Source organism: Belonocnema kinseyi, chromosome 5, assembly GCF_010883055.1.
Source record: "Belonocnema kinseyi isolate 2016_QV_RU_SX_M_011 chromosome 5, B_treatae_v1, whole genome shotgun sequence".
NCBI lineage: Eukaryota > Metazoa > Arthropoda > Insecta > Hymenoptera > Cynipidae > Belonocnema > Belonocnema kinseyi.
This window is the reverse complement of record NC_046661.1, coordinates 90333946-90350222: the sequence shown is the minus strand read 5'-3', so window position 1 is coordinate 90350222 and position 16277 is coordinate 90333946. Positions and strand designations below refer to the sequence as shown.

At 23.1% G+C, this 16277-nt stretch overlaps 1 protein-coding gene across 2 annotated transcripts in view; it reads left to right on the top strand.

Annotated features, from left to right (window-relative positions):
* LOC117173084 (peroxidase-like) overlaps positions 1–16277 on the top strand; it is a 109391-nt gene that overhangs the window by 26921 nt on the left and 66193 nt on the right. For both annotated transcript variants that reach the window (XM_033361466.1, XM_033361465.1), the window contains exon 2: positions 14100–14243. In XM_033361466.1, coding sequence (XP_033217357.1) covers positions 14111–14243 — 133 coding nt within the window. In that variant the 5' untranslated portion in view covers positions 14100–14110. The remainder of the gene's footprint in view (positions 1–14099; positions 14244–16277) is intronic.

The window sequence follows — 16277 nt, the reverse complement described above, 5'->3', positions numbered from 1 at the left end:
CCCCCCCCCTCCCCGCCCTTATTATTTAAAGTCCGTGCGTTTAGACCTCGGTTTAGACTCGACCATGTTATGAACGTAAATAAACGTACAAGTACGAACTGTCCTGACATTTATTTGTTATCTGTTTGTTATCTGATAAGATTTGTTATATTTATCGTAGAAACTTTGATTAAAATTCCACTAGCAATTTTTAAACTATGCAAGGAAATACTAAAGGAATTTTGCAGCTTTAAATACACGAAGAGTGAAAATTAAAAAAAATAAATAAAGAATTTTATGAAACTAAATTAAATTTCACTCCCCGGTATTACCCCCTCCCCAACGACCTTCCTTGACCAACCTTACTACGCCGCACAGTGGGCAAATATTGACTACTTTGGTTCAAACTTTAAAGTAACGTACATCCCCCAAATCTCGACCAACTTCGACGTAAGAGATTATTTTGTTTAATTTATCATTTTTCGTTGAAAATTAAACTCATTGATTAAAAACCTTTTTTTAGTTTAAAATCTAAATATTTGCTTGAAAAATTCTGTGAGTTAAACCTAGATTGTAGTCCGGTTTTAGGACTGACGGTGAAATAAAATTTAGGGTCTCCGAACTGTTTTATTCCTTTCCTGTTTCTCTCTTTTGTCACGCTTGAGTGAACACCATTAAAACCCGCGGCGCACAGTGGTAAACATTACTTTTTTGGTTCAAAAAAACGTACAGCCTACAAATATTGACCGATTTGAACAAAACAGAAAAATAAAAAGAAGTTGAGAAGATTTCTAAAAAAGTTGTCAAGCCTGATTTTTGAATTAGGTTTTCAATTTTTTATAAATAAACAGATATGACGAAAAGAAAGCCATTTTTTCTTTTTGACGTTTCCGGTGTTCTTCAATAACAGAAAAATTCCTGAAATCGCGTAAGTAGCATAGAGTAACATTATTTAAAGATGTTACAATATTATGCAATAAATAAAAAAATTGTTGTAAACAAATTATTTGTTGTAAAAAATATTTTCTACGATTTTCCATAATTATAGGTTTTTTCAAATTATATTGAAGGAAATTTAATTGGAAACAATATTATATTTTTAAAATATTCTCTTAAGATTATAATTGTTTATGTTATATGAAAATTTAATAAAAACCTGGATATGTCAGGGGATTTTTATATGCCTGGAAAAACCCGCATATGTCAAGGAATTTTTTTTAAAGTCAGAAAGTTTTTTCTAGAGGATGCTTAATTTTTTTTCAATGGTAATATTAAATTGAATAATTTGATTCTTTATTTGTAAAAGTAGCTTTATATTACTGTATTGAGACGACTGAAAAATCATAAAAAATAAATATTCAACACTTTAGAATTCGCAAAGAATAAAACTCCCGAATTTAATCTTCCCGAAATGGAAAATTCCCGAATAATAAAATTGCCGACAGTTAATAACATTACCCAATTGGAAAATTTCCGAAAGAAAATTGCTGAGTTATAAAATATCCAATTTGAAAAATTCTCGAAATTCAACAAATACAATTTTTTATAAATTTATAAATTCTCTAATAATAAAATTCCCAGCAGTTAATAATATTACCGAATTGGAAAATTCCCGAATAATAAAATTGAGGAATTATAAAATATCCAAATTGAAAAATTCCCGAAATGAAACAGTTACAATTTTTTATAAATAAGTTTTATTGATTACAAATACAACAATGACATATTATTTTTAATGTTTAATTTTGGGAATTACATAATTCAGAAATTACCCAATTTAGATATTTTATAATTCGTCAATTTTTTGTCGCTAATTTTATTATTCAGGAATTTTCCAACTCAGTAATATTATAAACTGTCGTGAATTTTATTATTCGAGAGTTTTCTATTTCGGCAATTTTATTATTCGAGAATTTTATTATTGGGGAATCTCTAAATTCGGTATTTTTATTTTTCGGCAATTTTATTATTCTCAAATTTTAACATTCGAGAATTTTCTAGTTCTGGAGTTTTAAAGTTTTGGGAATTTTATTTTTCGAGATTTTTCAGGCGTCCCAATGTATTAAACTATTTTGTTGAAAATCAGTTTTTTTTGTTGTTTAAAATCAATTTTTTTAAATTAAAAATTAATATATTTTGTTGAAAATGCTTTCTTTTTGGTTAAATTCTATTTTTCTTACTAAATATTCGCTGAAAATTAATTGTTTTACTGAAAATGTAACTATTTCAGTTGCAAATTTAACTATTTTGTTGAAAATTATTTTATATTTAATTGAAAAATGATCTTTTCTAGATAAAAATTTTCACTTTTTTAGTAGAAATTAATTTTATGAGTTCGAAATTAATACGTTTGTGTGCAATTTAATGATTCTAGTTTGACTCATCATTTTTATTAAAAATTTATGTTTTTGGTTTTAAATTCGACTATTCCATTTGAAGATTCATAATTTTAATTAAAAATTTATGTTTTTCGTTTTAAATTCGACTATTTCGTTTCAAGGTTCGTAATTTTAGTGAAAAATTCAACACTTTTTTGAAAATGTAACTATTTTTCGGAAAATTAGTTTTGTTTTTGTTGCAAATTAGTTTGTCTTACTGCCGGAAAATGCAACTATTCCAATTAAAAATTACATTTTTTCAGTTGAAAATCCATCTTTTTGGTTAAACATTAATCTTGAACTGCAAATTTAAACATTTAATGTTTGTTTGACAATTTATCTTTTTAATTAAAAATTTATGTATTTTCTGGAAAAATTTTCTTCTTTAGAAAAATTAACCTTCTTGGTTAAAAAATCAACTATTTCAGTTAAACATTGATCATTTCAGATCAAATTCATATTCTTGTCTTTAATATTCAACTATATGGTTGCAAATTTTTTTTTGGTAATTGATAATTCTAATATTTAGTTAAAAATTTATGTAATTATCTGAATAATCGACTTTGTGGTTAAAAATTCATCTTCCTGGTTAACAATTGAAGTATTTCAACCTAATATTCATCACTTTAGTTGAAAATTAAACTACTTGATTGAAAGTTCAATTAAATTTGTTTCAAAAATAAATCAGTTTTTTTTGTGTGTGAAAAATTTGGAAACTGAAAATATAACTATTCCATTTTCATTTGAAAACTGATCTTTTTTATTTCAAAATTCAGCTATTTGTTCACAAATTGATCCTTTGCAGTTGAAAATTTAACAATTTAATTGAGATTTAATGTTTTTTTTAAATCATCTTTTTAGTAGAAAATTAATCTTTTTGTTGAAAATTCGTCTTTTTAGTTTAAAATAATACTAACTGAATGAGAGTTAAATTATATTGGTTTTTAAAATAAATATGGTTTTTTTTTGCGTAGAAAATTGATTTCTTAACCGAAAATTTAAATATTCCATTTTTAGTTCAAAAGTAATCTTTTTTAGTTCAAAATTCAGCTATTTGTTCAAAAATTCATCCTTTTCAGTTAGAAATTCAACTGTTTAATTGAGAATCCTGTTTTGTAAATCATCTTTTGGGTAGATAATTAATCTTTTTGGTTAAAAATTCAAATATTTGGTTAAAAATCATCTATCTTTCTAAGAATCAAAATTTTTAATTGAATTATGAATTTCAAACGGTTTAAATTGAATTTGAACGAAAAAATGTACTGAATTTAAAATATAAGTAGATGAAATAAAAATTTGTTTTAATTATTAATCGAATTCATGGACTTTAAGAGAATAATTCTCGAAATTATTAATTCTGTTGTCAGTATTATTTAATTAATAAATTGCGTTAATATATTTAATATGTATTATATATTATAAATATTAGTAATAAATTTGCGAAACTGTAAACATATTCCGCGTCAATTGTTTTAAAATTAGGAACTTTATGATCATTTTAGCAAAATTCATAATTCGTTGAATAATCTTATGATTTTTTAAAACAAATTTCATAAAAAGTGCATTATTTTATCAACTGATTTTGAATTTTGCGGAAATTATCAGTAAGTTCCCAATTAAAAAGACTGGTATCGAAAGAAAAAAATTTTTATCGACAGATTTCCGAATAATACATTTGTTTAAAAAATATATATATATATAAAGTTTATCAACTCATCATGAATGTTGCTGAATTAATTATAAAGATTCCAATTAAAAGTCTGACGTCGAAAAAAAAAGAATTTTTCTTTCAACAGATGCCCCAATAAAGCATTTGTTTACAAAAATCATAAAATTGATCAAAAAATTATGAATTTTGCCGAATTTCTCATGAATTTCCTATTTTAAAAAGTCAAAATAGAAAAAACTAATTTTTCTTTCGACAAATGCCTGATTAACACATTTATTTATTAAATTTGTTTAAAGAAATAATAAAATTTATCAACTTATTATGAATGTTGCTTAAATTGTGATTCAGTTTCTAATTAAAAACTTCGACATAGAAAAAAAGGAATTTTTCTGCCAGCAAATGCTTGAATAATGCATTTGTTTATTTAATTTGTTTAAAAAAATCATAAGATTAATCAACAAATTATACATTTTTCTAAAACTATCGTAAAGTTCCTAATTTTAAAAAATTTTAAATAAAGAAAAACTAATTTATCTGTCGAAAAGTGCCTGATTAATGCATTTGTTTATTAAATGTATTTATAATATTAGCAAAAATAGTATTAAGAGACATTTTTTCATTAAAATATTGTCTCCATTCAAATTTCTTGCAATATAATTTAAAAAACGTATAATTATGGAAAATCGTAGAAAAAGTTCTTTCAACAAGTAATTTGTTTACAAATTTTTTTTTGCTTATTGTATAATATTGAAACAACTTTTTCTAATGTTAATCTATGCAACTTAGGCGATTTCAAAAATTGTCCTGTTATTGACGAGCGCCGGGAACTTCAAATACAAAAAATAGACATTTTTTTCGTCATATTTGTTTATTTATAAAAAAAATTGAAAAAATAATTTAAAAGTCAGGCTCAACAGTGCTCTTGGAAATCTGGTCAGATTTTTGTTCGATTTTTTTTCAGAGCTGTCAATATCTATGGGCTGTACGTTATTTTAAACCGAAAAAGTTTTTTTCCACTGTGCAGCGTGGCGTCAATTTTTTGAAGAATCCAGTCGAGGGAAATGAAATCCAATATCGACTGTACTGTGTTGGAAATTCGATTTTAGTGGTTAAAAATTAATTTTTTCAAACGAAATTTTAGGTTGCGAATTTTATAATTATAATTTGTTTAAAATTATATTTTTTTTAATTGAAAATACAACTACTTGGTTGAAATATGAAACATTTGGATAAAAATTGTATTTTTTGCTTGAAAAACTATTCGGTGAAAACCACCAATCTGTGGAAACCTCGTTTTTTTGATAAATATTATTTTCACAAATTAAAAATTTTCCTATTTTAATCATTGTCAAACATTGATCTTTTTTCATTTGAAATTGAATTTTTTGTTTGAAATTGATAGTTTTTGAATGAAAATTCAACTATTGGGTTCTATATAGTTGTATTTTATTAAATTTTTTTTTTGGCAAAACAAAGTAATGTTTTCAACCAAAATTTTAGGTTATAAATTTATATTTTTAGTTTAAAATTCAGCTAATTTCTTGAAATTTAACATTTTTTTTTAAATTATTTGTTTACATTTTAAATTCGACTGTTCCCTTTTTCTAGAATTTTTTCTAGTTAAAAATTCAACTATTTTACTAATAAATTATATTTTGTAGTTTCCAAATTCATCTTTTATTTCTGAGTTAAAAATTAACTTTTTAAACTTAAATTTTAGGTTTAAAATGTATGTTTGTACGTTAAAAATTCAGCTATATGATTCAATGTTGAACTATTTTGTTGGAAATTTATTTTGTTTGTTAGAGATTTATCATTTTTAGTTGAAAATTGAACTCTCTTTGTAGAAAAGTCAAATTATTGGTTACAAATATACTATTTAGTTTCAAATTTAACCATTTCATTCTTCATTTCAAATGTATTCTTTATAAGTTGAAAATTTAACTATTAACAAGAAAAATGACAATAACATAACAAAATTTTAAAAAATTTCGAACGTCTTAGATTTGATTTTTTTCTAAATCTTCAAATTGACCAAAAACTTAATTTTTTTGTTTAAAAGTTTCATCTCTTTGCTTCCAAATTTACCTACTTTGTTGAAAATTCGTTTTTTATTGTTGTTAAAAATAATTTCTTTTTACTAAAAATTGAACTCTTCTATTTTTGGTTGTCAGTTGATCTTTTTTATTACAAAATTTAAGTATTTGGTTAAAAAGTATCTATTCTCATAAAAAATTTGTGTTTTGGAAAGGAAATTATTCTTATTGCCTTGAAAATGTATATTTTTGGGTTAAATTTAACTATTTTGTGAAATATTTAACCACTAGTTGAAAAATTGTGTTTTTTTTAACATTTATTTTTCAACTAAAACATTTGGTATTATATTTTAAATTGCAAATCCAGCTTCTTTAGTTGAAAATTAAACTATTTGTTTAAAAATGCACACATTATTTTTAAATTAATCCCTTTTTGTAAAAAGTTAATTTTCTTGCTTGAAATTCCTCTTTTTTTATTCCAAATTTTTTTGGGGAGGTAAAAATAATTGTTTCCAAATTGAAAATATAAGTAGTTTATTTTTAGATAAATGAATTACCTTTTTTATCTGAAAAATTAACTATTCGGATGTAAAAAGTTCCAAAATTTTGTATAAGTAATTTTTAGGTTGAAAATTTAACTACTTTGGTACAAAATTAAATTATTAGAATGACAAAATAGTATTTTTTGTCATAAATTCATGTTTTAGTTTAAAATTTCATGCTTTTGTTAAAATTGATGTTTTTTGTTGAAAATCAATTAGTTTGTTAAAAAGTCAACTGTTTAATTAAAAATTTCAAAAATGAAAGAAATAACAAAAACTTTTAGTTAAATTAAATAAAAAGTTTTTTGATAAAAATATTATTTTACGTTAAGAATTCACATCTTTCGGTTAAAATTTAATTTACTTTCTGAAGCTATTGTTTTTGCGGAAATAAAATTAAAAAAGTATTACTAGTGACACATTCATAGTTACTTAATTGATTTCATTTTTTCCACAAATTTAATTAAAAATTACATAATTCTTGCATTTGTCGACGGAATTTTTTTTTATTTTAGGATAATTTAAAAATTTTGGTTCTATTTTTTATTGAAAAGAAATGTTGACATTTAAGAGTTTTATTTTAAACGATCCTATTTTTTGTGAACATATATTTTTCTATTTTGCATTAATAAACTAATGACTGCAAATGCTATTTCTTGATTGAAATATTTGGCGATTTTGCTTTTTCATTTTTTGTTTAGGATTTTTGTAAAAAAAATGCTCAGTTACCATTTTTCCCAAGTATGAATTATTTGTTTACGTTATAAACAAACTTAATACACAAATGGATATCTTAGCCATTTCGTGTTATAAAGTTTTATTTGCTTTAACAAAATCGATTAAAAATTTGATGCAAAATAAATAATATGCATGATGCATGTTCATAAAATTTGTTCTAAAATACAACAATTATTGTTGGTTGATGAAGTGCTAACATAAGCATAGAATTTTTCCAAGTTATTTAAAATTGATTTTGTTAAATAAACGTAATCTGCTGTTTGAAAATTGACGATGATATGTACTTGTTTATATAATTTATTTAAATAATGAGAAATTGTTATCATACGTTCAATAATCTTACACATTATTTATTGTGGATATTTTTGGTGCATTTTTTTAAGGAACGAAGTGTTTAAAACCTGAAATTGCTCAAATAAGCATTTGTTTATTAAATTTATTAATAAAATCTACATTTAGTTTAGATTGTCCTTAAATGACAAACGAAGTATTATTTTTATTAATATAAAAATAAAAAACAGCTTAAAAATGTTTCAGCAAACCGAATATTATTTATAAAAAGCGTCGGCACTGATATAATGATTTTTTTACAAAAATATTTTAAGTGAAAAAAATATAATTATTTGCAGGATAAATAGGAGAATGTCAACTTTGTTGTTAAATAAAAAAATGAAGGATAAACAAAATCATAAATTCAGAAAAACTTCTTTTTTTTAGAAGACAAGTCATTTTATTTTTATAATTTTTACACTTGCTTTGCATCAATAGCCAATTACAAAAAGTATATTTTTTAAAAATAAATTCAGTTACGTAAGTGCATATTTGAATATGCAGATTGATGCATGGGTGTAATGTATAATGTCAACAGAATCGAAAATATTGTTTACACATTCAATTTATGCATAGCCATCTAAATTTACTCTATTGCTTAACATTTCTCATTACCGATAGGTCGAGAATTATCTGACTGCATTTTCTAGTAATACTTTTTATTATTTTGTAATGAATAAAAAACTCAATCTTTTTTATTGTTAGTTCTTTTGCTGTTCGTAAATAATTCATTTGTTCGTTCGAATATTAACTTTTTTAGTAAAAGGTAGAAAGTTAACTTTTTTGGTTCAAAAGTCTAAAATATTATATTTTTAGTTCAGGTTTTATTTATTTTTAGACCGAAATATTATTATTTGGTTGCCAACTTAACTGTTTTGTTGAAAATTCAACAATTTTTTTAGAATGTCATCCTTTTTGGTTGAAAATTAAATTTTTGTTAAATAGTATTTTTGTTTCAAAAATTTGACGGTTTTGTACGAAATTCGTCTTTTAGCTTGAAAAATAAACTATTTTGTTGCAAATACGTCTTTTTTTGTTTCAGAGCAAACATTTTCAAACTGAAAATTTAAACATTCCATTTTTGGTTGAAAGTTATTTTTTCTTTATGAGAAAATTCAACTATTTTCTTCAAAATTTATGTATTTTTTTGTAGAAAATTATACTACTTGGTTGAAAATAAAACCACTTTCTTACGAGTTTATTGTATTATTTAATTATTTATCTCTTTGGTTGAAAATTGAGATATTTTGTGAAAAATTTATTTTTTGTTGTTAAAACTAATTTTTTAACTAAAATTTACTTTTTATATTTTTGATAGAGATTTCACGTTTTTGTTCAAAAATCTTTTTTTTTAAGTTAGAAATAATTTCCTTCACCTAAAATTTAATTATTCTATTTTTTATTTAAAATTGATCATTTTTTATTTCGAAATATAACTACTTGTTTGAAAATTCGTCTTTTCGTTTGATAATTTATCTTCGTGGCTGAGAATTAATCTTTTTGGTTAAAAATTTATTTCTTTTGTTAAAAATGTAACTATTTTCTTCAAAAATTCGTTCTTTTTATTGAAAATTAGTTATTTTTTATTAAAAATTAATGTTTAATTATAAAATTAAACTATTCTATTTTTTTGTGGCGTATCCATCTTTATTTATTGTAAATTCCAGTATTTTGATTGAAAATTCATCTTTTTTGGTATAAATTTGATCTTTTTTATTTAAAAACTTTTTTTTGATAAAAATAACCCCTTGTAACTCAAAATGGGTAAATTCTGCTTTTTAGTTAAAACGTTATCTTTTTTTGCATGAAAATTTAATTACTTGTTAAAATATTCGTCTTTCTAGTAAGAAAGGAATCTTCTTCTGTGGAAATTTATGTTTTTTTGTTGAAAATTCATTTTTTTAATTAAAAAATGTAACTATTTTGACAAAAATTTGTTTTTGATAAAATATTAAAAATTTAATTTTAATTTTAAGTATTCTGTTTTTTGTTTTGAATTGGGTTTTTTCTGTTTAAAAAAACCTATTATTTTATTGACAATTCGTTTTTTGTAGAAATTTCGACTTCTTGGTTTAAAATGTATCTGTTACGTTGAAAAATTTGAGCATTTGTTTAGAAATACAACTTATTCTTTCATAATTATTTTTATTTATTTTCTACAATTTTGTAAAAAAATTTTTTTGGAAAATTTAACTACTTTGGTATGAAATTGAACCATTTGTTTGAAAATAAAATTTTTTCATCCTAATTTAATTTTGTTGTCTCTTTGGTTTAAAATTGATCTATTTCACGGAAGATTTGTTTTTTATTGGACAATAATTAATTTTTTTATTGAGAGTGTAAATATTCCATTTTTCGTGAAAAATGTATCATTTTTAGTTAAAAGTGCATCTCTATTTAATGAAAAAATTGACTATTAATTATTTGAAAATTCGTTGTTTTTATAGAATAAAAATAATTTTTACTGGATTGAAGATTCTTGTGTTTTATTGAAAATTTATATTTTTCTGTAGAAAATTAATTTTCTTCTTTGAAAATTCATCTTTTTTTTTTAAATTAATTATTCTCGGTGAAGATTAAATATTCATTTGCAAATAGATCTTTTCGATTTAAAAAGTCACTGTTGCACTTAAAATATTTACCGTTTTTGTTAGAAATTCATCAGTTTCGTTGAAAACTAAATTCTTTTTACCAAAATTTATCTATTCCATTTTTTATTGAACATTGTTTTTTTTTTTTTAAATTGATCTTCTTCTATTGAAATTGAAATATTCTAGTTAAATATTGATTATTTTATTTGAAAATTTATCTTTTCTCTTGAAAATTCTATTATTTCAGTTGATGATTCATCATTTTTGTTGAAAATTCATCACTGTTTAAAAATCTAACTTTCTTTTTATATTATTTTGTTTTGTTTAAAAATTATTCTTTTTTATAACTGAAAATTCTATTATTCTTTATACTACTACTTTTATATTAAAAAATGCATCGGTTTGGTTTTTTTAGTTAAGAATCCAAATTTTTGGTTCCAATTTGAACTATTCCAGTTCAATATTCTCCAGTTTACTTTAAAATTCATCAATTTAGTTAAAAATTATATATTTTTTTAAACTGAAAATTGATCTTTTCCATTTTTGGTTAAAAATTGATCGTATTTGAAAATTCATCTTTTTTGTTGGAAATTTTAATATTCCAGTTAAATTTACATAATTTTATTTGAAAATTCATCTCTTCGGTTGAACATTAATTTTGTTGCCTAAAAATTTAACTATTTAATTTTTAATTGAAAATTCGTGTTTTTTATTGGAATCAATCTTCTTCTTTATAATTTTGAAAGATTTTGAGATTATATTTTTTTAAAGATTTGTGCGAAAATTTTAAGCAGTTGATATTTAATTTTGAAAGAACAATGTTAAGTTTTCAAAAAATTCAAAATTTTTTGAAAAAAAAGAATGGAAGTCTTTAAGATTATCTTCATTTTTCAGAATTTAATCAAAATATAGAGAATGAAAATTATATACTTAAGATTCATGGGAAAATTTCAAACACTTTTGTACTAATGAGTTCTCAGAGCACATGGAAAAAAACTACAAAACTTTCAAAATTATTTTATAAAATTAAAAAAAAATTTTTTAAGTTTTCAAAACAAAATTTTGTCATAATATATAATTTTAGAACAAATTTAAGTAAATTTAAGAGATATTTAGAAGTCTTGACACGATTCAAAAAAATTAAAACTGACAAAGATATTTTGGGACTCTTGTACAAATTTAAGATGATAAACAAAATTCTTTAGTTCTTAAAATAATTTCTTTCGATTTTTCAATTTGAAAAATAAACTTTAGGAGAAAATTGAAAAAAATTTTAAAACGTTTCCAAATATTTTCTCAAATTTTGAAAAAGAGTAGAAGATTTTAAAGCAAAATGTTTTAAATTTGGTAACATTAAAAAATAGAAAATAAATTACACCATCAAATTCCATAAATATTACGACGATTTAAGAAGGAAAAAAAGATTTTTAAACTGTAGAAGATTTAAAAAAACCCCAGACGTAAAATCAAGAAAATCTGGACACTAATATTTTTCTGAAAAATTAAAAATGGTAAAAAGTGTGGAGAACTCAATACTCATATGTATAGATTAAAAATATTTTATAACTTGTAAGCATTTCCGAACATTCATAAAATATATTTTAATTCTGCGAAATTTTTAGAAGTCATAGATATATTTTTAAAGGGCTCGAATTTTTCCTATTATTTCGTAAAATCCCGCAAAATAATTTTTTTTGAATCTACATTTTTTTAGACATCTGAAATATGAAAAAATCTTGTCTAATTTTCTTCAAATTCCTAGGAAATTTTGGAAAATTTTGAGGTAATTTTTTAAAATCTTAAGAAAAATTCGATTCATTTAGGAATATTTTTAGAAATTTAAGAGACTTTGCAAAGATTTAAAATATTTCAAAACTTTAGGCATTTCCGAAAATTTATCGAATATTTATTATTTCTTTGAAACTTCTAAAAATCCTGAAAATCTCTGAAAAAGGATCAAATTTCCCTGATAAATTGTAAAATCCGGTAAAATTAAATGTATATATTTTTAATTTTCTACATTCTTTGTTGACACATCTGAAATATTTAAGAATCATTCCTAATTGTCTCATAAAAATTATAAAATCTATATTTATATAATTTAAAAAAATTGCGAATATTTCTTTCCTTGTAAGTAATTTTAAAATTTGGGGTACTAAAAAAATATAAAAAAATCATTGTTGTATTGCATCAAAATATTGTTTTATTTATTTTAATATCGCACTTCATCTTTCAAAAAATTATTTTTATATACGAGACGTCTAATAAGTTTTTAAAGCCAATACAAAAAAGTGACGTCACTCCAGCAAGAGTATAAGTGCTCAGAAAATTTTAACAAATAAATAGTTATTAGAAAAATTGGCTAAATGATAAAAATGAGCAAAAAGTAAACGCGCGCATGCGCGCATATAATAGTTTAGTTATTTAATTTTTTTTTAATTTAGGTCGATACCCAGGTATCCTGGGTAGGTAAAAACACAATAAAAACATAGAATGAAGTTTATTTCGGATATAATTAGAACGGTGTTTATTTTACCTTGGTTGTGATTAGAAAAGCTATCGGACTTGGGGTCCGCAATGCCGAGTTTTTATTTTTGATTTGTGTACTGCATCTCAACTAGCGGGTACATAGTACCCAGAATGGCCGGCCCATCGTAACACAGTGGAGGGTCCACCGCACCCAGAGTGGAGGGTACATCGCACCCAGAGTGGAGGGTACATCGTACCCACAGTGGAGGGTACATCGTACCCTGAAATTTTTCTCACTGAACGTGGATAAAAAAAATTGTTCTAAACAACTTGGATAAAGTTAGGTTGTGCACACAAGGGTTAGTTCCATTTCGATTTTTCGATTCAACTTCCTGATCAATCTTCATCGCCCGTTGCCGCTTGAAGATTCAATGATTTTAAAAAGTTTTAAAAAGTTGAAGTTTTCTTTCGTGTTGTTGGCTTTTTTTTATCACTGATAAGATTTTATCGATGTCAATACAGACTTTAGATACGAGACTGAACGATCGAAATGAAAGATAAAATCTTAGTATAGAATTCTGACAAGGAATTTGCTCAAATGCACATTATGCATAGATAAGCGGATTGTTTTGTTGTTAATAAACAATGACTTGATTTCATTCGATTTCAGATCTTCAGCTTCTGATAAATGATAAATTTCAAGTATTATAAAAACGACAACAGAAAATATTCCTTCATTCTATTTTAAGATTTTAGATGAGGTTACTAGACCTCCTGATTTATCAGGACATGTTCTGATTTTTTATCGCTCAATTAATTTTATAATTTTCGTGCTGTGTCCTGATTCTTCATGCCCGGAAACGAAGCGATTTTTCAAGCAATGAATTTACAATTTTGTTAGTTTATTCAAAATTCAAAAATTTTGTTGAAAAAAAGTCAATTTTAGGAATTAGGAAGTTAATCAGGAAGATTTTAAGCTTTCAGATGCTTCTCATTAAATAATTCATACATTTTTTTTGAGTGAGGTGCAATAAAAAAAAGTGAGGGACCTCGACTTTTGACACTAACTTTAGTCACCCTATTTTTAGATAGATAATAGAAAATAGATAATAGAAAATAGAAAATAGATAATAGAAAATAGATAATAGATATACAATTCTAAATGACCGAGTGAATCGAGAAAATCAGTTTACCAGATTTTTGTAATGAGAAAAGTTGAGAATTTTTTTAAGCTGAGTGGAAATCTAGGTCACTAATCTTGTATGTGTTCTAGAAAATTACGACCTTATGACGAACTTGAGCTGTTGATTAAAAAATGTGGTATAACAGTAATGGTTTCATTACCAATGATTATTTGATTTTTGCAGCCGGAGGAGTCATGGCTGGTTCGGTGGCGATTATGGCAGTGATTTGGCTTTGCATTCAATCTTTGGGTTTTCTTGGCACCGGAAATTCACTTGGTGCCTACACACTGAAAACTACTTTTCAAAATGAAGTTCCTGTTCATCCTAGTAAGTATAAATTAACAGAGAATTAAATTATTTAATTAATTTTAATTATTTCATCAATTTTAATTGTTTAATTATAATTATGGAAGTGTCCGGAAATTTTCATATTTCTTGAAAATCTGGAAAAGTCAGGGAATTTTTTCGAGAGAAGGCTTCTTTTTTTCTTAGTTGACAATTCAATTATTTGGTTGAAAATGCACTTATTTGTTGTAAGGTGTTTCTGGGCTAAAATCCGACTGTTTTGTAGAAAAATCATTTTTTAGAATGAAAATTTAATTATTTCTTTGAAAAGATGTTTTTTCATTTGTTCCAAATAAATTTGTTTGACTTGAAAATTAATTATTTAATTTTTAGTTTAAAAAAAAAGTATTTTGATTCGGAAATTACACTATGGGGTTGGAAATTTATTTATTTCGTGGAAAATTCGTCTTTTTGGTAGAAAATGTTATTTAGTGGTTAAAAGTGGAGTTACTTTGTTAAAAGTTTATCTTTTTAGTTGAAAATTCATATAATTGGTTGTAAATGTGAATATTTTGTTCAACATATTTTTTTAAATATTTTTTTTATACTGAAACTTTAAATCTTTTATTTTTGGTTAAAAATTAATCTTTTATTATTTATAAATTTAACTATCTGGTTAAAAATCCATTTATTTTGTTGAAAATTCGTTTTTTAGTGGAAAATTATTTTTCTTTGTTTTAAGTAGAACTAATTCGTTAAAAGTTTACTTTTTTAGTTGAAGTTTAATGTAATTGGTTGCAAATTTGAATATTTTATTAAAAATTCTTTTTTTATAATTTTTATATTTTCACTATTTTGTTTATGATTGATGTATTTTATTAAAAATTCGTTTTTTTTTTGTAAAAATTTAATATTTCGTTGGTTTTTTTATTCATATAATTGGTTGCAAATGTGATCATTTTGTTTCAAATTATTTTTTTTCAATAATCTTTTCTACTGAAAATTTAAATCTTATATTTTTATTTGAAAATTGATTTCTTATTATTTGAAAATTCAACTATTTGGTTGTGAATTCATGAATTTGATTGAAATTTCATCTTTTTGACAGAAAAATAATATTCTCGGGTGATTTTAAAAAAATTTATTTTTCTAGTTAAAAAAGTTACTATTTTGGTAAAAATTAATTTTTTTATTGAAAATCATTTTGTTAAATTCAAATGTCAACGATTTTTTTATTTTAAATTCAACTGTTTAATTTTTTCCAAAAATTTATAGTAAAAATATTTAAAAATTCAATTATTTGGTTTGAAATTTGTCTTTTTTTTAGTAGAGATTAAATATTATTTTTTAAAACATATTTTTTTAATTGAGTATTAAGCTATTAGATACAAATTTAATTCATTTAGTTGAATTTTTTGTACTAAAAATTCAAGTATTCTATTTTTTGTTTTAAATGTATCCTATTTAGTTGAAAATTTATGTATTTTACTGGAGATTTGCCCTTTCAGGTAGAATTTTTTGTTGTTAAAAATACAAATATTTGGTTAAAAATTCGGTTTTTCGGTTGAAGATCCATCATTTGAGTACAAAATTAATTTTTTATTTGGAAATTTAACTACTTTGTCCAACATTAGTTTTTTTTCATCTTGAAAATGTAACATTTTGGATGACATTTTTCATTATTAACTGCGAAATTTGTATTGGTTTTGAAAATTCGTATTTTTTTATTTAATTCGACTATTTTTGACTAAAAATTAAAATATTTGTTAAAAATCTTTTTTTTGCTGTTTAAGTGAAAAATTATTTTTTTATTTTTGGTCAAAAATTGATCTTTTTTATTTAAAAGCTCAACTATTGGGTTAAAAATTCGTCGTTTTGGGTAGAAAATTAATCTTCATGACTGAAATTTCAACTGTATAGTTAAAAATTTTACAATTTTGTTGAAAATTTGTTTTTTATATAAAATTTAGTGGATTTTGCGGAAAATTCGTCCTTTTTATAGAAAATAATTCTATTTTGTCAAAAATACAATACTTTATGGAACTCTTCATTTTCAAACCCATAGGATTAAAAAAA